The sequence below is a fragment of the Lepidothrix coronata genome, unplaced genomic scaffold, assembly GCF_001604755.1.
Source record: "Lepidothrix coronata isolate B3197 unplaced genomic scaffold, Lepidothrix_coronata-1.0 Scaffold5, whole genome shotgun sequence".
NCBI classification, from domain to species: Eukaryota; Metazoa; Chordata; class Aves; order Passeriformes; family Pipridae; genus Lepidothrix; species Lepidothrix coronata.
Genome location: NW_016690185.1, coordinates 8,782,343 through 8,809,904, shown reverse-complemented (window position 1 = coordinate 8,809,904; position 27,562 = coordinate 8,782,343). Strand labels below are relative to the sequence as shown.

The 27,562-nt window shown below is 38.7% G+C and overlaps 1 protein-coding gene across 5 annotated transcripts in view; it reads right to left on the bottom strand.

The window, feature by feature from the left end:
* Positions 1 to 399: 399 nt before the first annotated feature.
* Positions 400 to 27,562, bottom strand: part of TPD52L1 (tumor protein D52-like 1) — a 53,073-nt gene continuing 25,910 nt past the window's right edge. For 4 of the 5 annotated variants that reach the window (XM_017830422.1, XM_017830404.1, XM_017830390.1 and 1 more), the window contains exons 3-8: positions 26,751 to 26,899; positions 16,944 to 17,045; positions 10,404 to 10,418; positions 7,719 to 7,757; positions 5,963 to 6,023; positions 400 to 2,207 (exon numbers count right to left, since the gene is read on the bottom strand). In XM_017830422.1, the coding sequence (XP_017685911.1) occupies positions 2,076 to 2,207; positions 5,963 to 6,023; positions 7,719 to 7,757; positions 10,404 to 10,418; positions 16,944 to 17,045; positions 26,751 to 26,899 (498 nt within the window). In that variant the 3' untranslated portion in view covers positions 400 to 2,075. The remainder of the gene's footprint in view (positions 2,208 to 5,962; positions 6,024 to 7,718; positions 7,758 to 10,403; positions 10,419 to 16,943; positions 17,046 to 26,750; positions 26,900 to 27,562) is intronic. The other variant, XM_017830399.1, reaches the window with a different exon arrangement.

Genomic DNA, 27,562 nt, shown 5'->3' with positions numbered 1-27,562 from the left:
CTGTTCAAAAGGTCAGTGGTTTTAGACCTAGATATTTTCTGTCATGCATTTCACTTTTATTGAACTTAGTTCAAGTATGTTTCTCCATTGAAGCACAGAATTTTCAAAACTTGGGCCCCAGATTTTTCATGGGGAATTTCAGGCCCAGAAGAAACTGAACAGATTTTAAAAACTGTAAGTAAAAATAGCAGATTATGTTCATGCAACTTACCTTGATATTCTTCCATGAAGTAGCAAGGCTTATAGATGCACAGTAGTCATAGAATCATAGAATGGTTTGGGTTGGAAGGGACTTTTAAGACCATCTAGTTCCAACTCCACCCTGCCATGGGCAGGGACACCTCCCACCAGACCAGGTTGCTCAGTACTACTAGTAAACACAGAATTAAAACATCACAAAGGGTAAAAGAGTAAGAGAGAAATTTATTTTTAATAAGAATATCAAGAACTTCATTTACACAAACTAGACAATTAATAGCTTAGATTTTAAATAAATTCACATTTATGCAAAAAACCACATAAAATAAGCTAGAAAATTGTCACAAGAATACTAGAAAAGCATAATTAGATTTGCTTCCATGCTAAAAATCACACTAAAGAGGCATGTGATATAAATGTCCAAAGTTAACTTATGTCCAGTAGAACATTACAAAAAGACTTTCAACTTTGTAAAAACTACCAAAAGCCACACAGGAAAAAAAATCACTTAAAGCCAAGTTTTCTCACAAAATTTTAAGCAGTCTGTAATGTCAAACTCACTAACACTGATTTGAAGCTTTGGCGTATGGTCAAAAAATGCATCCATTTTCAAAGTAGCCAGGCTCTTTTCCATCTTGTTTATTGATAACATTGTGCTCTCCTCAGTCTGGTGAACTTAATAATGCAACATGCATACTGACACGTGCTCACTAGACAGCCAGATAGTGTCACAAACATGCTGCTCTTTCCTTATAAAAAATGTTAGAAGAATGCAAGAAAGCATGCTGAATCAAAGCTGAGAGATGCCTGGCTCTTGGTGACTGAGCAGAGATAACGGAGTTGGTGGAATTTTGTCCCGGAGCTAAGCATGACAAAATTTGACACCAAGAGTGAAGTAAAGTTTTCACTCATCCCGTATATTGTGAGATCACAGGGTCTATCCTAGCAGCTCTCAAATGTGGCCTGAAGGCATGGGCTCTCTAACCTATGGCACATCTGAAGCCAGTTGTTGAGTTTGTATTCTTTCACTTAAGGCTGTAGCTTGACTGAAGCTCATAAATACTTTCCTTATTTTTGAGGGTAAGATATGGAGGCAAAAATATTAGAGGTTTCCTCCGCTCCACTTGATTTTGTAATTAACTTATAGTGTCAAGCCTTACCAAACCACAGAGAGCGAGCAATGGTACGTTTTTCTAAACTGAAACTTTTCCAGCCACAGTGACCATCTTGAATCCAGAGCTGTGATCAGTTCAGTTTCTGCATGAATAACTGAGGGTCTCTTCCTGTCCTTAGATCTGCTGATTAACAGGTGGAAGGCAGTGCCAGACTGTACCAGTGAAGGAGAAAAAATTTTTTGTGACAATAAGTGATTTTAATTCTGTTAGGAAACAGATCATGTACTGAAACTCCTGAACAAAGGGCACCTGGTATGGCTGGTAGACAGCTGGTGTATGGGCTGCTGCTGGCAGCTGAAAGCTTAGCACAGCTCTAGGTCCATCTGTCTGATGTGGCACTGAGAGGGGATCCAGAAACCAACACATACAAAAGAGTAAACTAAAAGAGATAAGAAACAGGAACTGGGAGACTGTTGGAGGGAAGTCATGTGAAAATGAAAACTATGTTAGTCACTTAACACAGAATTTAGTGCATTATAGCCAGTGACTGGTGTGTGGTTTCGATGATGTACAAAGTACCTGGCGCTAAAATGGCCCATCTAAAATAGAAACAGGGAGAGGAAACATTTCTCCAACACAAGGCCAGGGAGGCAGTTTTCCAAAGCTGACAAAACCTTGTTGTACAAGTTGTGTGGTGGTTGCAAATCACTGTCTGGGCAAGTCTCTGAAGAGAAGTATGTGGGGCTCAGGAGGGCCTGAAGCTTAACACTGAAGCTCTTCTTCACTCTCAGGAAGTCGGGTACCAGCAAGAGAGCTCTGAGCGCTGGCATGGGCTGTAGAGCTGAGAACTTCTTCAAAACTGCCTCCTGTGTGGCTTGTCCCACCAACCTTGGTCTGAAACAAGGCAAACAGAAAACAGAAAGTTCTTCTGTTCACATTGAAGCAAGTCCCATTTGCATTCCACCCCATGGTCATGGAGGGCTGGGAACTGTTCAGGCAGAGAACATGTAGGATGTTTTTTCTTAGAACAACAGCTACAAAAACAGTCAAATAAAGCAAATTCTTTCCTCCCCGAATTTCTAAACTAGGTTACCATTGTAAAATCTGCCAGTGGCATGTCTCATAACACTTAAAGGAACCAGTCCCTAAGCAGATCCCAAGCAGAATCCTAGACCCTAGCACTAAACCCAGTGTGAGTAGCTCACACTGGTTTCACTGTTTTTTTCCAGTTCTATGAAGCCTGGATAAGAGATGGGTATTAAAATGAACTGGTTCATTTGCTAAGTGGCCCATCCGCCTGCAATGGTAACACACCTTCTCGCAAAATACATAAACCGTACTGGGATTTTGGACAGCAGAAGGAATGTAGTAACCAAAGAACAAACCCATCAGCTTGTTTCCCTTCAGGCACTTGCAGCTACATAGATATTGATATACCAAACTGCCTGCAGCATTTTCATTGAGGAAGGTGGTGAAGAGGTATCAAATTACATTAATGAAATATATGACAACGTGCTTGCACATCTACTTCCAGAATGCTTCAGGTCACTGAATTTGTAAATGTAGTAAAAATAAAAACCAGTAAGACCTAATCTCTGAAAAAGAGTATTCCTAACAAAGACAGAGCTTTATCTAAAGATTTGGAAATGACCAAGCCAATGTGACGAAGAGACAAAGCTGTTTTGACTAGGTTGTCTTGGTAAGAAAATGTTCTTTTGTGGCTTGGCTTGCTGATATGCCCACTCAAAGTTGACTCGAGTCTGAAAATAGGGCAAAACTCTGTACTCCATCCTAGAATTGTAGCAGGACTTAAAGACAAGCTGTCATTTTTCGAGCCTGTCAGCCACTGAATGCTCAAGAAGGTTATTTTAATTAAATGAACTTTGTGTCCTAAGTTTCCAAAGGGTTAATCCTATGTAATCCTTTGTTTCTTTAGCTAGCTCAGCAGTTTGCCTAGCTTGAAATAAAATAAGGTAGTAGTGGGCTTGATATTTGCTCTGACAGTTTGAGTCACTGATTAAAAGTTCCCATCTCAAGAGGTAAAAATCTGTATCCAGTCTAGTTTCAGAAGGTGTCGGTCCATCACTGATTTTTGCAAACAGCAATATGAAATACATGTATTGTAAAATGCTGGTGGGCCCAGAATTTCCAGGAAAAAGGCAGCTACTGCCTAGTAAAGCTAGTATTAAGTTTTTATGGCAAGGCTCATGACTTTTATTTGCCAATTAAAATTCTCAAAAGAACATTGATTCAGACTAATCAGGGTGATTGTGAAAGTAAACTATTCCTCCACTGCTTCAAATGACTCAGATAACGTGCATCTTGATTTGGACACCTCAAAATAAGAAACATTAATGCAATTTCATTTTCTTTTTCTTTCATTTGCTTTTCTGCCTACTCTTCCATCCAGAACCAAGAATGAGGAAAGTCACTTCATTGGCCAGTACCCCAGTGTTTATGCAAACATTTAATTCACCTGTGTTCAGATTTTCAGAAAAGCTGAAAAGAATGAGGCACCCAGGTGCTGTTTGATTACCAGGGGAAACTGAACTAATATATTCTCCCAAGAAAGCTGCAACCCACAGACCAAACTCCAAGAGCAAATCAAATTTATTTTTAAATTTGACTTCTAAATGTATGAAATCTGAACATCAATTTTGGCTAATACAGGATGTGCGAGGGACATGATAAGACTGCTGCTGTCCTTTTCTTTTTCTTTAGAAGCCTCTCTGGGAAGTTCTCCACTTTTTCAGACCACAACAGGATCCTAGAATTGAAGAGGAACCACATGATTTCTCCCCCCATCCCCCAGTCCTCCTAATCTTACAAGGCTTGGAAAAGAGGCAGGCAAAAGGAAGAACAGTGCTGAGACATTCCCATTTGTCCACAGTCTATACTGGTGGCACTCTAGGTCCATAACTCCAGCTTCCCCATTTGCACAAGGAAATGAAAGAAAGAATGAGAAAACAGACAGAAAATATTTCAGCAAATGCTAGAGGGTTTGCCAATGGACCGTGAATTATTTCAGACTCAAAACTTACTGTATTGTCCTTCTTAGAGATTCCTTAAAGGATGATCTAAGAGCACTCTGAGCACAGCAGGCTGAGCTGACCTGACAAATAGTCTCCTCTAGAACACCTTTGCTTAATCAACAGAGTTCTGCCTCCTCAAGTGAAACACTGTGAGAGGAAATGGTCTTCAGAGCTCTGTAGTTTGAACTGACTTTTTCTGAATCACACTGAGGTGACTGGAAACAGACAACCCCTCCTCTGATGCAGAAAGAACATCACTCACATTTGTCCTTTATCCCTGAAAGCAAGGTGTTAAGCTGTCTCTCTCAAAGGTTGGCCTATGTGTAGGAAGTATGGATTTCTGGAGTCTAGAGTAGTCTAGATGCAAACTTGGGAGCTAGAAGTACTACTGAAAGCCCCAAGAGTAGGTTTAGTGACTAAATGGATACAAAAAGTGCTGCACTTCTCCTGCTGGTGAAAAATGGGGGAAAAAACCCCCCACCCCCCACCCCCCCAAAAAAACCCAAACCAACCAACCAACCCAAAATATTTCAGACTTCAGGTGTTCCAGTGAGCTGCATCCCTTATATCAATGGGTAGAAGTAGAAGGAACATAAAGTGACATATGCAAGCAATAGGCTTGACTGCAGGAGACAGGAATTCAGATCTTCCGAGCTGATGCACCCCACTGCATGAATGATTCCTCCTACAGTAAGGGTGACTATAAAATGCATTTGCAGCTAAAGTAAAAAGAATAGGAAAGCGTATACAGGCACTGTTCTGGGGCTCTGGGGGTCTGAGTTTTGTTCTAGCTCCTCCTCCTAGACACACTCAGTCTTTCCTGGGATGCTGCCTCCCACCTGTGAAACTGAGATGACTGTTCCTTCTCTGGCACAGTGCAACGAAGATGAAATTGCCCTACACCATCATGACCTAAAGTTGTCAGAACAATCTATCACTAAATAAACATGAACACTCAAAATCTGAAAATGATAAAGCATTCTATTACAGCCAAGTAAAATGCCATGTTATGAACACACTTGACTTTATCTGATCAACAAGAACCATTAGGAGACAAACCCTCATGTTGCCCCTTTGTGCCTCACCATGCAGCAAAGATTAGCTAACTGCAAATTTGCCATGCTCTGCCCTGCTGAGTAAGAGCCTTAACTAGTGCTGCCTGGTAACTTTGCCAGTAGATGTTCCTCTCCTGCAGCAAATATGTCAATATAGTTTTGAAATTTTAAATCCAGATAAAATATTTAAATTTTCAAGGAAATACACCTGCAGACAAAGAAAGACTTAGTGGCTTAGTGGCTAAGAGCTGCTCAGAGGGTAGTATCAATCACACCTGAGTTACACGACAGCTCTCACCACTGTTTTTGGCATTTCTGAGACCATTTGCTCACTTTGGCAGGCAACAGAAATAATTTCTTACTAACAAAGCAGAGAAAGGCAGTTTCTTTGCATATTGCTTTCATTCTCCATATTGCTTTCATTCTCCATTAGTGCTCTTGCAGTTCCATGAAATTCTTGATGGAACAGCAAATTCAACTGGTCTTGTGTATAAATGATAGGGACAACTAAGGTGTCACACTTTAACACACACAGCCATGTAACTCTGCCCCTAACCTTTACCTTAAGGCTTGTGACAGTGGTTTCAACCTTCTCCTCAAATGATTTGAAAGTTGGAGAATTCCTACGAGAAAAACAAAAAGTTGAAGGAAAAAGAGTCAGTTGCAAATATCATGGGATAATGGCACAATATGATCAGTTCTTACCAGGCAACAATGCCAGGACACAATGAAGGCTGCCTGGCAGCACAGGGCTATAGGCTGATAAGCTATGAACACTCAACTTGTGCTCTGTCAGTTAAATCCAATCACGATAATTGGATGAGTATTTTTTAGCTACAAATTTGCAAAAGCAGAACCTGCCTAGTAATGGAAAACAAATGGTGACTGGCCTGCCTACTCTGTGATACATTTATCATGCTCTCAGAAGAACAGCCTTAGAATGCTGGCTGTAGAGCTGCATTTCTATGGTTTTATCATTTTTGTTGTAGCTTTATCCATTTGTGTTGTTGCTGTAAACAAATGAACATTTTTTTTTCAGCTGATGAGCAAGTTTGTAACCTACATTATTAAAAAGATGACAAGTTTAATGTCCTGAGGATGAGAAAAAGGAGATTAGAACTGCATAGGAAGTGGATCCCAAATGTCTTTGAGGAATCCTGACCTCCACCCCCCTTTGTAACTCTGTAACTGCAGATGTATCCTGCTGCTTTCAAAGACAAAGACTTTAGGGAGACTCTGCGCCTAAGGTGCCTTTCTGACAAAGCTAAGCTTTTCTCTGTGTTCAGCCAGCACAAAGGACTTGGGCAAATCTACAGTGGGTAAAGGGGACCTTCTGGTTCTCTGCTCCTTGCTTGACACCTGAGAGCTCAATTACAGTGCTCCATACATTGTGCTTCATAACTAGTGAAGGCTCTGCAGCTCAGATGCTGATGTCCAGCACAGTTCCTATTTCTGCAAATACATTTGCATCATATCCCTCATCAGGCTAAGTTAAAATGGCCCTAATTTAAGGAAAGGGAAAACAAAAATGAGTTGGAAAAATGATGCAGATTTTGTTTCTGTTAATTAGTTGACAAATTTTTCATAGGGCAAGAAGGGCCAAAAGGAGAGAGAAACTGAGTTTTATGACTTGCATTTGACCCATAGGTCACACCAGTGGGTGAATGCTTGCCTTAAACTATCCACCTGCTGAAGCCGAATGAATTAGCATCCATCATATAGTTAGGAGATTTGTTTTTCCCACATGCTTGGCAAGGAGGGGGGATATTCATATATCTACAGGCCAAAGGAGTAAAAAGAAAGCTGGATTCTAATTTTATTGAAAAAATAGTCAGAGCTTTACTTGAACAGACGTCAATATTGGCCTGCAATCAAGTAAAGCATGATTATAGCCATTAAAATATGAAAGCACTCATGTAAAATCCCTCCATAGGAGTATGATCCAAAGCCTGTTCGAGTGGAAAGCATCTCTGACATTAATGGGCTTTGGACAATGTTCTAGAGACAGCAAAACAACTGAATTTCAGATTCAGTAATACAAACCTGATAACAATCAGCTACTCAAATATATCTCAGAACTACTTCATTTACTCAAAGGCTTGTACAAGAGATTACACATTTAATACAATTAAAATTAAAAAAAAAAACCAAAACAGATGGCCTGTCCTGCAGCCCTCATCTACATGAATAACCTTAATTGATTGAAGTGAGACTATTCATCTAACTAAAAACTGCAGGATCAGGATCAAAGTATGCAAATCCCCCTTAATTACACTGCTGAACATTATCATAGCAATGGAATATGGGTAGCATATTACCTCATTGCAGGCATGCTTATGGAATGGCGAATAGAGTAGCTGTAGGACAAAGGTAAAAAATAAAGAAAAAAAGCTGTAAAATCCAATTTCCAACATGATTATAATATATTTTTTTAAATCAACTTTAAATGTACATAAACATATTTTCAAGAGTGCTGGTTTTCTTCCTCTCCTGATGGCAACAGCTTGGTCAAACTTACTTGTGAACTCCAGCTCACTCTCAGCACTAAAGATCTTGCTACCTCATTTTCATGTCAACTGACAAGCAATGGGGCTCAAAACAATTATGCAAAACAGTTTCTGGAAATATCCATTTAAATGGCACAGGCCCCTGCTATTTAGAGAGACACACAACATGTGAGAGTGGAACAGAGAGCCATCCCTGTGACTCAAAGTAACAAGGGATGAGCTCTGTGTTGGGCAAGTGCAGCACACCTCCAGTTTGTGAACATCCACAGAGCTGGCTAAAGGCAGTAGGTGAGCAGGCAATTGCCTTTGCCGCACGTGCAACATATACAGTCTAAACAGCCAGTGCTGACTCCCAATTTGAACAGGCTCCTGCACAACTGGATACCTAAACAGCTACCTTCAACCAGAGAGGCAGCACTCTCAGTTGTCCACATCTCTCTCACGTTTCACCTCCTCCTTCACCCCTCAACTTTACCAAAGGTAGGAAGCTGTTTTCCACAGCTCTTGTCCAGCTTTCCTTATGACACTTCCCTCCTCAGACTTCCCAGCAGCAAAAGTATTGGAAGGTTGCAAGCAGAGGATGGAGCCTCTGCATCAAATCATCTTGCACACCTTTAAACTTGCAGATGACCACCCACACTAACTGCTTGACTTACATTAACCAAATTCTCCCACCTGAGCCATCAAAACCAACTCTGCTGTCACATCATCACCTGTTCCCCACTGCTGGGAAGCATCAAGCCTGTTCCAAATAAGAATCTTTATTTAAGAGCTTTCCATAAGCACATTTAGATCTGAGCATTTTAGGTAAAGTGTGCGCTGCAGGACTATGTCTTTTTTCAAAAATCCATGCATTGCCACTTTCAGCGTTGACTGACAGCTGCAGCCTGGTCTGATTGAGAACAGTGAGAGCTTTACTTAAAGAGCCACTAACATTTGGCTGGACATAAAGCATGATTATAGCATTAAAAAATGAAAGCTCTCATACAAACAGTATATCTGTTTTTTCTAAACTGTACAAATTCAGAGCAGCAATGAGTCCATATACAGATTTTTTTTCCAGATTAAAGATTCAGAAACAGGGGTGGGGAAGGGAAGGAAGAACTATTTGGCAAGCAAGTGAAAGAGATCTAATACGAAATGTTTGCTGTTGTGTATATTTTAAGGCTTCTGCTAAGCTCAGATTGACGAGAACAGACAGCAGTCAACGCAAATGTTTCATGTTCAATTTTGCATATAATTTTTAAGAGTTATGAAAGATTAGCCCAAACATTTCACAAGTGCAGCAAATCTTTAACAATCCTAGTTAAATTAAACAAGCATGCTTGCCTTTTTAGTCTTGCAACATATGACAAATAGGCAAAAATAGAGTTTGGAAGTATTTTAGCATAGGCTGCTCCTTTTCTAATAGCAAACATTCCAAATATGAAGGTTTAAGTAAGAAGACTACATTCTGCCAAATTAAATTCACACAGATGAGAGATGGACATGACAGACAATCCAAATATTAAGTGCAAATTGCACAATATTTATTTATTGAGTTCATCTTTTAATTTCTCTAAAGAGGATGCAGGTTATAGAAACAGTGGCAATATCTTCTTTTAGGAGAAGCCTTAAACAATAAGGATTTTTTTAAAGACATACATGTCTGTGATGGTGATTAGGGCAGAGAACAGAGATCCTTCATGACAAAGGTCGCTTAATATTACATTTTGGTTTCATGTCAGAGTGAGATAGGAAGGTCAATCTATGCCACGTTTTGAAGTTTTCTCAGGGAAGTAAGAGTCCATGTTAGGATAATTTAGCTGAATGGAAAAAATATTATTGGGCTCTCCTGTACACTGAAGTCACTAGAAGGCCAGAGGGACTGGGAGGGGATTCAGGGCTGTTCAGCCTTTCTGCAGGGTGACCTGACGTAAAGCCAGACTACTTATAGAATCTTTGAGTACACATAAAATTGTTTTCTTATTCATCATATATTGAAGTGCATTACAGAATCAATAAGTTCAAACTCTAAATATAAAGAACTCTGTTATCATGTTCAGAACTTGGCCTACTATTGAAAATTTTGCCAGGACTCAAGAGTCATGGCAAAGATACTTTTGCTTCATTGAAGAGGAGGTAATTAAATACTTTATAAAATCTTTCTAAAACTCAGCTGAATAGAATTTTTACTGTTTGTTGCTTTTGTTCCAACCTCTGACAGAAAACGATGGTTGAGAATGCAATTCTGGATAAATAGGTTTTCCCAAGACCAACATCTTTTGAACACATTCATTATTTGAATTTCAGACTAATATACTCAAGGCAAACACTTTGTCCAGTCCATTTCTTGTTATATTCACCGTGCTGTAAGAATAAAGCATTACACTTTAAGTAGCATATGCTTTTATCCTATATAATGATGCTAAAAGGAAAGAGGTTAGTGCCTTACAGTCCATAAAACAAATCCTGGCAAATACAGAGGCAGTATTCAAGGAGAGTAATGTTTCTTACCTAATTGAATGTGATCTGTGGTGGATGCACAAGGAAAGAAAAGCAAGAGTTAAAAGTAATAGGAAAAAGGAACAAATATATACATATATATCTGTGACATGTCAAACTGCCCAAGAAGAAAAATAAAATAATTTGCATTCAAATCTGGATGCTGGAATTCACACTAGAATGTGAATCAGTTAAGATCCCTTCAAAGCAAAAATTTTCACACAGTCCTTCACTATGCAGTCACCTATTCTGTACGGATTGGATAACAGAAGTATTGTCTGCTAAGTTTTGTGTTCTCTTATTAGATCAGATTTAAACAATGTTAACTGGTTTCCCTACCCACATCCTACCTTAATATTATTACAATATAGGTGTACTGGAATTGTACATGTACATCAATAGCAAATGTCTTTTTTTCCCCACTGGATTTCTTAATCATCTCTCAATTAAGAAGGCTGGGAAAAAATAAGGGCTTTTAATTCCTAAAATGACATTTTCTAAAAGACTGGTGTTGAAAACAATACTTGAAACACTTTGACACTGTGTTCCAGCTCACAAGAAACTTAATTAAGGCAGCAGAACTGGGAAAGGCACACTGATATACAATATTCAAAGGATGTCGTTAATGTTCCAAAGTTGAGACGTGATGAGGCAGACAGCCTCTCTTCATCCGTGTTACTGATGTAGTCTTTAATTACAGACCACTTCAAGGGAACACTTGTCTCATACAGTGAGCCAGATAGATGGTGCACACTTAATGAACGTCTCTTCAATACTTATTTCTCACATCCTTTCTGAATGTGTGGTGTGATGCATTATTTACTGCACAACATTCATTCCTTCCTCCAAAGAAAAGTATTGATTTATTCAGGCTTATTTACAGGGTTATACATATCATCATGTATATTGGTGCTTCTTCAACAGTCATGGGTTTATCTTTATAACGCAGTTCTGCTTAGACCAGCTTAAGTAATACTGTTGCCATATACAGCCTCCTTTTACTACCTGCTGCCTCTCAGCAGCAGCCACCCTCTTCTCCATGCTAATACAGATACTTACACAGCCATATGATAAGGAAATCTGTTACTGCAAACCACTAAAAACCGGCACAAATGAACGGGTGTCAGTAGAAATGAGAGAAAACAATGCCTCACCCATCAGCAAAAGAAATGCTTATGAAATTATGTTCTGAAGCAAGACAGTATTACTATTTCCTGTATAAGGTTATCAAAGACAGAAAGGTTTAAGAACGGTAGTTTTGAGCATGACAGCTACAGTATCTGAAGGAATTCAGTTCCAGCAACAGTTTTAAGTGCCCAGAACATCCTTAGATCACAGAAATCGTAAAAGGCTGTGCAAAAACTCCACCATCACCACAAACCACAACAAAGAGCTCCAAAAGGCACAACAATAAAGGCACAGCAAAAATCAATTCCCAAAGCGCTAAAACAAATTATACCTGAGCCATCACCAATTGATATTGGTCCAACCTGCTTCTAAAAACGTTAAATGAGAGAGATTTCATAGCCTTCAGAAATAACCCCTGTTCAGCTGCACATGTGAGCCTCCAGCCTAGCATTTGCTAGGCCCTTCTCTGCAAAGCTGGCTGGTCAGCGCTCCCCATCTCTGATTCTGTTTTTTTTTTTTTTCTATCTGTCAATAAAGCACCTTATACTTTTCTACATTGAATAAATGTGGAATTCTAATCCTGGTGTCTAAAGTGCTTGCATACTCTGCCACTGCACTCATATGGGAATTCAAAGTGATGCCATTGTGATGCCTTCATCTAACCCAGTAATGCAAATGCTGATAATTAATAGGCTCAGGACAGATGCCTGCAAAATCCTGCATTATGGTGAGCTACTGAGACCTATTCTTTGGATATAATTTTCAACTCCCTATGCTCTCTTCCTGCTAAAGCAATATCACCTAAGCTGTATTTCTCCAGTTCTGCAAAAACAGTACAGACAGCCTTATCAAAGTCAAGCTCTATGACATCTCCTGCCTCCCATCTATCAGCTATGACAGGTGCTGTCAGTTCAAGATAATTGCTCTTGACAAACCCTTTTATGTTTTTGTCTTCTAGATCCTTAGAAAATAACAGGTTAATGCATTCTCCCAGTATCTGCTTTGTATTTCCCAGAACTTCCCTTGCCCCTTGCCAGAGGGATGAACTTTGCCTTACTCCACCCCTCTGGGGCCTCGTGCCTTCTATGCTGATTCCTGTCATCTCTGAGGGGCACAGTCATGCCCCCAGGCTCTCCCTCCCTGCAGTCTTTTGTCTCTTTCCACATGTGCCTTCCAACTCCTGGCAGGAATGAGGCATTATATTATCTTCATTGATCTTGAGAGCTGGCTCATCCCAGGCACTGAATTTGAAAGGGGTCTGTGTGATCATGTAATTAAAGAAAATGTACGAGACAGCTGAATGAAGCCTCTATAGGTAGTACAACTGCTGACATCCTAAATTGCATGCATGCCTTTGTTACCTTAATCTTTAAATACATTTACTTGAGTAGTAGCAATGTATGTGGTAGTGCGCACATAGTAGTGTAAGTAGTTTCCTTTTTTTTCCCCTTTTTTATTTCTTTTAAAGCAAACCAAAAACCAGAAAGTCTCCCACTTGGTATCACAACTTGTTTCTAAAAAGGTCATCAGCAGGGATGAAACTTAGATCCACACAGATGGCTGCAGAGCAGTCCAACAGTACTGCATGAAAAGATCCAAACTTTAGCAGTAGGTAAAGGGGAAAGGGATAAAGACCCTCAACTCTTATCACATCTGTGCTCTACATAGCAAAAGCCATGTTAAAATGTCAGCATAATAACTTTAATATTGAGACATCTGAGCCCATACTACTGCCTTGTAAGCGACCCGAGACCCCACTCTTCCCCTTTGCCTTCCATGTCAGAAAAATATTAAAGGAGACAATATGAGCTGGGGGTGCAGAAGTAACAAAAAATCTTGATGGCATATAACTAATCACAACAGCTATTCATAAAGAATCTATTATCTCAGCTACATTGCTAGTGTCTGGTTTGTATCCTAAAGTAAAAGTATCAGTACACTGTCTTTATATGCATTTCTGGTATTTCTAGTAACACGGTAATATTTAGGATAGGATGCATTATGACTGCAAATAGACCTTACAAGCACTAATATAAAATTCAGAAAATGTAAAATGCTACTGATTATTCATGCACAAAATGAATTAGAGAGTTGTGACACCTGAAAGCCAGGGTGGGGATGAAAGAGAAGCCCAGCAGCTGCATGAAAAGGTCCCCAAAGGCGGCATCTCTGTTCTTTCAGACACAGAATTTTCTCATTTTTCCTTCTTGTAGAAGGAAAATGTGTTAGCATTCCTCTTGAATGCTAACACAGCAGAATAGCACATTTGGAGGAATCTATCTGGCCTGTTGCTGTTATATCATGTCTTAGTAATATTTTTAGAGATAATACAAGGTGAAAATTAACATACAGCATCTTCAGAACAGAAATATACGTTTCATGTAGTGCTCTGTACAGTTGACATAGCAGGCAACATAGAAAGCAGAATTTTGTTTCATAAAGAAGGCAGGCTTCAGTATTTAGTCAGGCTGACTACAAACCCTTTCAAAATCACCATCGCCACAGGCAGGGGGTAAGACTGCTGAACATACTGGGAATTATGATGACATCTGGATTTTAGAAATCAGTTTCAAGTGTCTGCTCTGAATGAAAGCAGAACAGGGATTTGCATCTGGGTGCCATTGGTGACTATCAGCCTTAATGCCTAACCAAGAGAATTAAGCTAGAGTCTGATGTTTGTTTAAATCGGCATTATGGGAGGGGGTGGTGATAATCCATATACTAGATCACTGAAATAAAATTATTTGGATTAGCAAAAAAAGCAAGTAAACAATGACACAGAAAATTCCTGCCTCTTTACAGTTAACTTCCACAAACACAACTGGGATTGGAAAGGGAGGGGGAAGATTTTTAAAACCGGGTTATGTAAGTGATAAGGTTTACAGTGTGACCCCACACAGAACTGCATCTGCCCAAGCTGAGCCAAAATCTTAGGCCAGCTTTGTTGCTGAGGGAAGCATACTGACCATCACTCCAGATTTAGGATGTTCAGCAGATGCAGAAGGCCCAAGTCATGCCACTCTTTATATAACTATGGGAATCTGGCTAGACCGCTTGCTTCTTCATCAAGTGCCAAGAAAACTCTCCTAACTGAAAACTCAACTGAAAACAGTAAGTGTCCACAAAAAAGGCAGTGCTGGTAGCTCATATTTTCTTGAAAAATTCTCAACCAGTTTCAAGAAAAAAATTTCAATCAAAGGAAGCTAAAATAAACCAGCTTCTTGATTAATCAAAGTGCCTAGGGACTCAGCCTCTGCCTTGAGCCCTTGGCTAAAGGGCTAATGGGATAAATACCTTCCATCTGCCCTCCAAGTGCTAGTCAGAAGGATGATTTCCAAGGGGATGAGCATTGATAACAACAAAGGCATTTGGTAACAGTGATTAATTAGGGGAAATAATAAAGGATAAACATGCTCTATTTCAGTGAAGACATTTCTGCCTTTGTAGTTAATCTCACACCCTGTGCAAAGCATAAGTAACAGGAACTAAGAAATCTTGAACTGTTAAAGTCATCCTTCCCTTTGTGATCAAGAGCCAGCGCTTGCTTAAGGTATTCTCACACCAACTCTTTGGTCACTGCTGTAGGGTCTAAAGTATGGAAACAGCAACAGCACCTGTTTGTTAAGCTGTAGGCTTGTCTTTTTTACAGGAGAAAGTGCTCGGAATGAACAGAAAATGAAACAGGGAACACATGCATCACACACATCTCATGCACTTCTCAAAAACATAGAATACAACTATAAATGCATGGAAGGCAGAAAGAATATACAAAGGTAGCAAAAAGGCTTGTGAAAGTGACTCATACAACTGGAACCTGGAAAGAGGGAACTGAAGAGAAATAAAATAAAACCGCAGGAAATAATGACTGACATGAAGGACAGAAGAAGGACTCACTCACTGTTTCTCATAATGGAAGAGCCAGAAGGCACCAAAAGAAAGACATCAGGGAGACTCTAAATAGGGAATGAATGAGCGAACAAACAAACCACACACTTTACCACATAACTGCCTATTCATCTGGGGAGACATGAGATGTTATGAATGTCAAAAGCTCATACAAATTAAAATAAATTCTAAATAAAGATAAACTAATTAAGAAAAATCTTAAAAACTTTTAAATGAAAGCTCAAATCTATGTTTTAGAAAGTTTTCAGCTCTCAGATTGCTGAATGCTAAAAAAAATGTAACAGGAAAACACAATTGCATGCCTCTTTTTACAAGAGGCTATTCTTATAGCCTTTGATAGGCATATACTACCCATGAATGTTTAACTGCATCAAGTCAAAAATTCTTAGTTATGTTGATACCCTGTTTGCAAGTCATGCACTAAATTTCCATTTTGAACTGCAGTGTGGAAAAAGACACTGTAAAGCTGATCATATTGTGATGAAGATTTTCCTTTTTTATTTTCACCTATAAAAACAGCAGCACTTCTGTAAAGGGTTTATTAAACTGCATGTAAAAGGTAGGTACAAAGGGGAGACTCTAAAGATAGCTTAAGATTCAGCTTAAAATTTTAAAAAGTGGAAAAAGAAGTTTTAGCTGCCAAGAACCATGCTTCAGTCATATGCAGGACACACAGGTCTTAGGATATGGTTACCTCATAGAATACAAAATGGCAAAAAAGTGAATATATACTAATATCTCTAATAAATGAGACTCTAATTCTGCAGCTCAAACAATACATTGCAGAGTTACCCATGTCCATTTATTTCATCACAAAAAAGAAAATCAACTTCTTCAAACACTCAAGAAATTCTGTAATCTTGCTACCTAATGAACACTGGAGTGCTGGTTTACAGTATACAATTTCTGCTCTCATGCTGAGGGACTTTTAAGATCAACGTTTTAAAAGCCACATCAACATATAAAGCTTGACACTGAAGTTGCATTTAAATGACAGTTCTTGTACTGACCTCAACTCCTGTTACTTCCATCATATCTATTTTTATACAACTTCAGAACAAAATTTTGCAGTACACTTCGAAAAAAATGACAAAAAATAGCCTAAAATATTTTTTTATCTTTTCACAAGCAGCTCCTAGGCAGGCTTCTTTTCTTCAGATGATATTTTTCTCCAGAGTCCATGTATGAATAAAATTGGGTTAATAAAGATCTAACAGCAATTTTTTGTTCCATTTTACTTGTATATTTCCTTGAGTTTGCAAAGTTATTTCAAAGGGATTTCCAACTGTACTTTAAAAACCAACCAACCAACCAAACAAACCAGGTCTCTAATAAAAATTACATCTTCATTCATCATTATACCTTCTTTTCAGTTAAAAACATGAATGCTGCAAAATACTCAAGACTACAAACTACTTGAACCCATAAAACACTAACGTAGAAGTAAAAGAAGAGCTGACAAATCATTTATACATTTAGTTCTCAAAATAAGACCAGAGAAGCAGCAGATGCCTATACCTCATATCTCCAAACTTCTTGCTGATAGCTGTTCCTACGTTACTGATAGCTGCTGTTGCTTTTTGTCCTGCATGGCTCAGGGTCTCATGTGTTTTCTTGTAACTGAAAACAAAAAACCAGAACAGAAACAGTGGTAAGTATTAAAAAAGAGCAACTAGAATCCCATGCAATTAATTCCCTTTTCCCTTATTTCCACATCTTAAAGTCCCAAACACTGAAGGGTTAAGAAACAAGGTAACTGTAGCACAAAACAAATGGTGAGGAAGCCCACTTCTGCACTGCTTCCCAAGTGCAGTTTAATCCTCATATGAGCAAAATGCTCTCCCAGAGCAATCCTTTGCTGTGTCTTTCCCGCTGGCAAGTAACATCCCCCAGATGGGCCAGCACATGCTGTTTAAAAGCAGAATATGGCAATTTGTTGAATACCTGTTTGATACAACTTCTGTTTACGTAAAATCATATTTACATCAAATAAGCATTCTTACAGCACACACTGACCTCGTGGCAAAATCTGTTATCTGGAGCACAGAAAAGAATCAGGACAAATACAGCTCTGCTCTTCCAAGCGTATACATATTAGGTAGATTTAACAAATGCACTTCAAAATGATTCTGTGATATTTCACATTGGAAAAAAAATGATCAAATCTGTTTTTATATGCTACAAGTTTCCTTTTTTTATTTTTTAAAATTTCTTTAAAGGAAGAAGGTTTGGGGAAGGACATAGAAAGAAAGATGAAAAGACCTAGACAATGAATGTATATTGTTGGGATTGAATTCTCTTAGAAGTTACTAATTTCAGTTATAGCATACAGATTCGAACACAGAATCACCTTAATTACTGTTTCAGAATACATGCTCTGACCCACACAGACCCTTCAGTAAAGTTCTCTCTTAGAGGAATCAATAAGCTTTTCTGCACAGATGCTATTCTGCTGACTAAACCAACTCTCAGCATGTCAGAGCCTTTCTTCTGAGTAAATTATCTGATACTCCCAATGACGCAGACAAGCTCAGAATTAGAAGTACTGACCTAGTAACAAAAGGAGAGCACATTATAATCAGTCTTGTATCCTGTGGTGTGTGTTGGCAGACAAGAACTGAAGAAATGATAGTGAAAAATTCAGAAATACAACTCTACTGGTTCTAATTCTCCTTTGAACAAAAACTATAGAACTGCAAACATGTACCAAAATACACTGGAGATTGATTTAAAAAAAATGCCACTTCATAATTCCTGCAACAGAGTATTTTCTTCTTACTTTTAGGTATATGAAAGCAATATGAATTTGTGGAGGCAGAAGGGAAAACAAGATTAACGTTTGCAGCATGGCACATCACATTTTATGTCAGGTCCTTTTAGCTCCAGCAGTACCTGTTGCTGAAAGTCCTCTGTTCAGGACTGTGTTTTAAAAACCACAGGTTGGATGGCAGATGTCAAGTAATGCTCTGGTCTTTCAGACAATATACTTTGATTTTATGTTCCTAAGCCACAATATTTCTTACATCCTACTGGCCTAACAAGTTCTAAAACTGCCAAGTGAAAGGGCTCCCTCTATGAATGTACTTGTCTCTGTCTTCACTGACTAACAAGGCAATCTACAGGGAGCAGCTGAAGACTAGGGTACCAATTCCCTAGGAATCTCCAGTTAGATAAGCAGAATCAAACACAGGTACAACGCTGAATGCCAACAAGGGCTAAAACATGGCAACACTGACAGGAGCACATATTATAATTAGGAAGGAAGGAGCACTGGTTATGCCTGTTTTGTTTATCCTGATAAAATACAGAGAAGATGGGAAAGGTTGTTTTCACCAGATCTCATTTCTTCTTTGCCAGTCTGTCCGTGGACATGGCAAGAATTGCAATGCTCTTATTTCACTGAGGCCTCTTTCTCTAGTGTAACTAGTTTAACAGCTCTGTCATTCTCTTGCTGACAGCAGATATACTCTCATATAAACTAGAATGGGATGAGACCCTAAAAAATATATTAATGATACTTTAGTCAAACTATAAGCACGTAGCTTTTTGATAAGAGTTGCCTACAAAAAAAATAAAAATCAAATGCTCTAATGCCTGTGGCATACAAGTCTTAGACAGTTTGCTGACAGAGAAGTTTCCTAAACCATTCAGCACAAGTGGAATTTTGCCGATGACAAAATGAAGGCAAAGACTTGACTTCCAGGTCTAAAAGATCATTTGTAAAACAACCTATTTATGTATAGGTTGAATGCACATAGTAAAATACTTTGCAGATATCCTTCTGAAATGATTTTTTGAAATAACACCTTGGAGTTAAATTTATTGATAGGCATATTTAACTTTACGATAAAATATCTCCATGTCTTACCTTTCTTCCACAAGTTCTTCACACTGTGTAAAACCGTTAAGAGAAACAGTTCCAAATGCCACATACAGCAGACAGACTCAAATTTCACTGAGAAACATTAGAGTCCCCTACGTATTTCTGAACATTACGTTGGTCAGAATACACCTCCTGGGAATTGGGTGAAATGACACAGATTTTGGTATTCCAACAATATTGTGTTCTCTGCAAATCCTGTAAACCCAACATCCTCCAGTATTTCCACTAGCAAGGAAGACATGGAGACTGCATTTGTGTTCCTAATACTTCTGACATTACATAAGAGCATAAATCCAGCTAAAACTATTACACAACTAGTCTTTTTTCAGCACCAACTTCATCAAAAATGACCTTTGATATGAACCACTCCTCCCTTCAGCAATGCTGAAGATGAGCTTTAAAAAACAATAAAATAACAAAGGTGAAAATGGAGTACAACATACAGTACCTGTCAGCAGAGACAAGAAGCAGCAATTTGCATCTCAGTAGAGCTCGATGATAGATAGCTTAAAAATCAAGCCCCCTCCATTCCCTCCTCTCCACCATTATGCATATCACTATGCCTTCTTTATAAATAAATTATCTTTCCACAGAGCACATTGCCTCACTGTAGTTAGTTATACTTTGCATTGACGTTTTGATATATAATGCACAGTATTCTGGCTCAGATATTTTTATCCTTGTAGTTACGTCATATTTACAGCATCCATTTGATGACTCTCCAAACACTCTGGTAACAATGATCTCTTCAACATATTCTCTTTGCCATCTGGGAATATTCGCAGTTATATGTAGCATAAATTATCTGACCCAACAGTTTTCATTATGTCATGTAAGACACAACAGTTTTGTTTTAATGCATTGAACAGCTTACATAATTTTCAGAAATCTTTATGAGCAGAAATAAAGTTGGATATTCTAGGTAAGACCTACAAACACTTACTAATTGTAAAAAGTGCTGTATGTATGGCTTAAGTCCTCCTTACACCACCAAATGCTATGCATGCTAAGTTGTCTACACACTCTCATCCTGTGAGCAGCCACTGCTGGCAATCAGCAGGTGAGTACTGACCACCCAGTGCATCAGAACAGGTGCTGAGTTGACTGACTGCAACTCAGCAGTCAGTCAACCAGCAGCTGAAATTAGACCAGTGACCCCTAAACCTTATAGGCAGAAATGCTCCAGCACAAACAAACTCAGATAATTTAGGATACAGATATTCAAGAAATAGCACCTTCAATCCAACCCATGGGATGCATTTTTACACAAAAACATCATTAGGGTCTACGCTTTCCTTACACTAATACAAAGGCACCTTAAACTCTCTGAGTTTATCAGCATTATGCCAGGTACCCAGTAGCATTAGTAAAAGTAGAAACAGGCTACTTGATTTATTCAGTTAGAGGAGGAAGGCTTTCTCTGATTTTGCGGCATCTGAACATACTCTATAGCACAGAAGAATTGCTGGCAGTGGTTAACAAGGATCATATTCCATGCTTTCACTTAGCGCTTATCAGTAAATATTTATAGTGTATTTGGTAGACACAAAGGATTAAACAAATATGTCAATTGCTGTCACAATTACAAACTTGTAAATACACTCACCTGTGAACATTTGAACATTTCCTTTATATATGACACTGAACTATGAATTTCATCTATCAACTTCTGATTATAATTTTGTTTTTAAAATAGGGTATTTCTTTAAAAGAAGCAATTGTTTATAAAATGGATTATTACAGGTTATCACAAAATATGCTGATATTGCAGTTATACTCTGATAATATACCCAACACATTTAAAAGAAGTTTTAGACAAAACTCACATCTCCAGTGCCATAACATACTAATTAGACAAAGTAGATTTGCAGCATATTTTGACTGCATTTTCACCTGACAGTTTCATATACTACATTTAGTTTATGCTATCCCGTGACAACCATGTCTCACTAGCTGATTTTTACAGCCAGTGAAAGTAAATGTAAGGAGAGACTGTGTCATAAAACACAACATGTGAAGGAAATAATGCTTCATAAGGAGTGTAGCCAGGCGGCAGCCATATAGAGAGGTCAGAGAACTAGACAGTTAAATGACCGTCATCTGCAGGATAAGACAGGACAGTCACACTCATCTCAACTCAGTACAGAATTGCCCTTCACGTGGCAGAGTTAAATCTAACCTTCCTTCATAGGAGCAATACATGGACTGCTAACAGAAGTAGGCTATACATATAATATTTATATTTTGCATGGCAAGCTGCACATTTGACCCACTACAGTAAATTATAAAGAATTAAAATTCAGCTTCTGTAAAATTAGTAGATCTGCACATTTGTCATTGTGCCTCTCCATCAATGCTTGCTGGTAAAATTAATTCACTTGAGAAACGCTTGTCTGTGATAAAGCTTACATAAGATGTCACAGAATGCAAACAATTAACAACAAAACCATACAGTAGAGCAGAGCCTGGTAGCACAAGCCATGCCCTATAGAGCTTGTTTCTTTTCAGTTTTCAAACCATTAGTCAGCTTAAGAATGGCTTTTCTGGAATCAATGTAAAGCATCTGGATATCTGAGAAACTCTCAGCTAGAAAACTATTTTTCTGTTGATTTTCTAGGAGAAGTGGGGCTCAGCATTAACTAAACTGTGCTAATGCTCAAATGAGATAAATGCATATATGAATGACAGATAACGTGTACATAAAAGATTCTCTATTCATATTGCTATTTTACCCACAAATGAACTCTAAACTGCTGTGAGTTGTTTTGTTTGTTTTTTTGGTTGGTTTCTTTTTTTTTTTAGTACTCTCTTGAAATTCATTCCAACTTCAAAACCAAATGTACTTTTTTTGACATCCTTCCCACTGACAGGTATGTTAAGAATTAACTGAAACTGTGATGGCACTTGGATGGGTACATATGCCTAAATCAAAGGAGGTACGCCCCAGGTAGTCCCTCTCCCACCGACGGAAGGGCAGAACTGCAGAAACTGAACCTCTGCAGGCTGCAGCCAGAAATCTGTGTGCAGCACACAAGAGATGACTGTTCAGCTGGCTGGAGAGAGTCACAGGTCAGAAAAGGTGCCAGACAAAGGTGACAAACACTCTGGGCTGTTCTGCACTGTAATCTTCAAACACTTGGGAAAAAATGGGGATACAGTTGTGTGAAATGCATTATTTGTGCAATGCAGCATAGAGTGGGGGAAAAAATAGCAGTTGTGGTACAGTTACTCTCCAGGTTATTGGCTTAAGCACAGATGATCTTAAGACATTCAAGGCCAAAACTTCACAGCTCTTCACACCTTAAACTATGCCAATAACACTGTCTATGGGCTCTATGATGTACATTAGATTAACAAAATTATGCAGACTAAACCTATGTCAGCCTTCCTTTTCCTTTCTTCCCCTTTCTTTCTCCTTTTCCTCCCTCTCCCTTTCTTTTCTTTTCCCTTCCTTTTCCTCCTCCTTTCCTTCCTCCCTTTAATTTCATTTTCCTTCTTTCTCTTTCCTTTTCCTTCATTTCAGTTTTTTCTTTTTCCCTCCATTTCTCACTTCCCTTTCCTTCATCCCCTTTCCACTGACACTTTCCTGGATATTATTAATCCTCGTCATTTCAAAGGTTCCAATTTACATTCAGGCCTCCATTCCCATCCTTATTGTTACATATACACATATACAGACAACTATAATACACGTATATATTTTCTGTTCCACAATTATAATTACAGTGGGCTTTTCCCTGAGAAACAAACATTTGGGATAGACCACCTGACCTTGCTACAGAGCTTCCAATTAGCTGAAGGTCCTGGTGCAAACAAATGGACATACATCGGCTGGAAAAGGAACAATGAGAACAGACTAAGTTGACTTCTCCAAGTCCTTTCTCCAACCTTGTGACTCCACCCTTCCAAATTCAAGGACAGAGATACACGTGGAAAAGCAGCAAAACAATTATCTTTGAAGATGGCACGAACATTGCCTGATCGGACCCAAAGCTCCCTTTACTTCCATATAGCACGGGCTCGCACACAGGTAACGTACTTGCTAAAGTCAACACGCAATTTCTTCACTTACACAACTGATACATTTACTTGAAAATTTAGTAAAGAAAACATCAAAAGGTGATTACACATTGCAGAGAACGGAAACACCCACATTTCTTTTACTACCACTCATAAGAAGTATGTGTGTGGGAACATAGTATACTTAATTCCTAGAAGTCACAGTAGGACTGTGGTTGTCCACAAGTTATATCTGGCTTCCTAAGAGAATTCTGAACCTATGGAACACATTACTATATATTTAAAGTTATATAATAAAGACTGCATGCACTGTAGATTGTAAGCCTAAAACACATGCAGCGTAACTAATACTTTCTATTTTCTTATCACCTGGCAGAAATTTGAACTATAAAATATTAGGTTCCAACTGTTAGTGGAAACCCATGCAATTGTCCTCCAGTTACCTATTAGCAGAACTAACTTTGCTCACATAGTTCAACCAGTAGTCAACGAACAGAACTTTATTCTGCCTCTGGGGGAAAAGGCCAAGTCCATGTTGAATGCTCTTGTCCCAAATCTCAATTAAGTACTACAGGTCACAGCAGAGCAACACTGAAACTTTCCTAAAAAAACTCCAAAGAGATTAACCATTTAAAATAGAGGAGGCTTATGTCTTTTAACAGCTGATAACATTTCAAGAAAGAATGACCAAGGAGCTTCTGGGAACTATTAGGCTGGAGTGAGGTTATTTGTGGGTAATTTTACAGATACAACTGCTCTTTAGAAACTCAATAGTACTGAAGTATCTCCCAAGAGGACAGGACTATAATATCTTATGTCTTTTTCCAAAGAAGTACAGAAGACCACCAAATTAAAAGCTGAGGGACAGAGCTGAGCATGGCTACACCATATATACTCAGCAAAGGCCAAGGTATCTTGCGGACCTCTTTCCTTAGTCCCTCTTCTTACCCTGCTTCTAGCATCTAAATAAAAATTAATTACCTATTTTTAAAATATAAAAAACCTGCATTGCTAAAAGCTATCTGAATATCCACCCACCTCTATTCACTGAAAACCCAATCATTAAAAATGTGTGTGTGGGAAGTCATTCCAGTTGAATGCCTTACCACCGTGAAAGCAAATTAAACTCAAGGCAATCATTTGCTCTCCAGATACTGATCTCCTCTATAGTAGAACCCCCTGCCTCCCCCAAACAGATAGATTATACTAAAAATCAATGCAGTGAAGAATAATATAGGAAATCAACAAGGAATTTGAAAAATGCATAATGATTCTGGTCATAAAAAATGAATGGCTTCCAGGTGCCTTTTATAAAAGGTTGGAAAATGCAAATAACATTACAGCTTTTCCTTACAGAAAAATAAAGCTGATTTAAAAAAAAAAAAAAAAAAGCTGTTCTGGTACAGAAAAAGCTGCACATTATTGTTGCAAATGTAACGTCTTACCAGAGGTAGTTAGAATTGCTTTTGCATACCCTAAGCCATAAATTAATAGAAAAGAAACAGACTGTACTAAACTGTATGTCAAGCTTAACACAATCTCCAATCTATGGAGAACATCAGCCCACTGATGTCTATCCTTCCTCAGTTCGAAAACTACTACCTTTGGGGTTTTTTTCTCTCTTTTTAATCGTAGCAATCCTTTAATGATAATTTCTGACATCTACATGTCAAGCATGCTCAGCCTAACTCCTAAGCTACCTGTGGCTGTCCATTTAAAATGTAAATGCTTTACAATAGTTAGAATCTCAAGTTAAAATTTAGTCATTACAGGTGGCATCCATCCTGTGAGTTAGGTCCTGAGTCCTAACTAGAGATCAAAAACACTTTACAGAACTGTTGCTAAGAGAAGTCCACCCCTCTGCCTCTAAGTCCACTCTAAACCTAAGAATCCATCCCTAAACGGAGAGCTTAAAGTGGGTTTAATTTACAGAGAAACACAGCAGCTAAATGAAAACAAAATTTGCAGGCATGTAAATATTTTGAACTTTTATTTTTTAAAACAGCCTTTCTTCCTTCCTAAATCAGAGAATCTTGGTGAGTAATACTATTCCATTGCTATTTTGGTACAGCAACAATGAATCACCTCTGTTACTTAACACATTCATTCTTATGAATGTTGGATTACCATGATTTGTACTGGCATCAGTGTACTGGCATGAGTGTCAGCCAGAATTATATAGCAGTGGGACCATGAACATAAGAATTTTCAGGGGCACAGATGGGCTCCTGCTGCTCAGTTCCACATAACTATTTCTGGACACTTATCACCTCATGGCTTGCTGTTTCTGAAAATCATCTCAAATAAAAAGTAGCAGCTACCATACTGACAAAGTCTCCTAAGTCTATCCTTGTGGAAAATGTCAATGTCATGAAGGAAAAATGAAAAGCTATCTTGGAATTTGCTACCAAATTTCAAGTAAAAAATGAAAGTTTTTGTTTCAAAATGTTGCTAGTGTCTCCCAGTAACTCTAGCATAGGTGTTTTTGTTCCCCTCCTCTCTTCTAGTGTTTCTAAACTACCCTCTCCTAGCACAGGTCATACATCCTCACCAAGCCAGCATTGATGCTCCTGCTAATGACATGTCATGAGAAACAGGACTTAGATGAGAAAGTTGTCCAAAAGTTAGAGATAGGAGACATACAAACTACATTTTCTATTAAGGAGTTTATGCCTCTTTTGACTTCCCATGAAAATACAAAGAAAAATTATTTTAATGCAAAACCATACATTTTAATTTATTTTTTCAAGTCTCTGCTAGTGCCTTGAATGCACCAAGAGACACTGCAAATGCTTCCCCTCACCACTCCCCTGAGCCTGGCTGCAGGCTACCTCTGACACTGCACAACTGTGCAACCTTGGGTGAGACTGTGATCAAAGTGCCATGAAAGAAAGAGTTGGGAGAAGTTTTGTTAAGCACATCTTCCCTTCACTTTGGAGCTACACTAAAGCTGAGATTGCATTTAAGCCCAAGTCATATTACTGGTACGCCTTTATCTGGCTGGGTACCTCATCGATCTTGAACTCATAGATTTGACTCCCTGGCTTGACCTTGGACCTGGCTCATCAATACAGATGGTAGATCTGAACTCTTGGCTTGACCCTCTTTACTGTCACTGGACCTGCTCTGCTCTCTTTGTTCAGATACTGTGGGATTGCTCCTTCATGGGTGATGTCACTGCCCTGCCTGCCTTGCTGTCAACTCTCAGATCAGCTCAGTTGTGGAGCAGCTCACTCTTGCTTCTCCTTAAGTGTCAAATTCAGTTGTCAAATGAAAAGGAAAAAAAATATCAAATGACTTTTCAGACAGCACTTGATGAAAGGTGGGTGGTTCTTTCTACCAATCTTGCTATTAATTCAGCCCAAAAAGTTTGAGAGGAACATGGTATGTTCATATGTGTAAGTATCAAGATCAGTACTCACGCGGAAGTTGTCTGCACATCATGCCAGCTTTTGCTAAAGTTCTGCTTCAGTTCATTCATCAGACTTATGCCAAGCTTTTGTTTAATTTCAACCAGGTGCTTCTCTTTGGCTGCTAGCACTTGCCGCAAAGTTGAAATTTCATCCTCTAGCTGAGAGAAAAAAATGGGGAGGAGAAAGGTGTTAGCCTGCTCCCACAGAATGATAAACACACATGATGTTAGGAGGTTAAATGAATCTCACATAAACTTGTGTTTTTTGTAGGTAACTACAGAGACAGAGTCAAGTGCTTGTGGCGATCACAAAGGCATGCCCAGAACAGGGCTGACACTACATTAAATTTATGTCTCAAATTGTGTTATTCATCTATGTGCACCATCATACACATGCATCTGATAAGACAGAGAACTGTCCAGTAAGGAAGTGACTTGACCAAGATCTGCCTTAGGGCATTAGGAGTCTCAAACATCAGCTTCTCATTCACTGGTAAAATGGGAATGGGCAGGACCAGACAATTCAGGCAAAAATCTGTCTTCGAATGCATATTTGCAGATTTTTAGTCTTCCAGTCCTGAAAAAAACAGACGCAAACTCACAGGAGCAGGTTAAAAAACCCAGAAAAATCGCCTGATAACATGACTTGAGAGTATCATAAAATGTTATAATCCTTGTCACGTAAATTTTACTTATGTATTTTAGGCCCTACATATTTCAAAATAGCAACATAAAAGTTTATAGATGGACTGTTAACATGAGTGAGTAGGTCCTACCCAAAGCATAGAAGCACTCAGAAGACACAGATTAACCTTTTCAGAG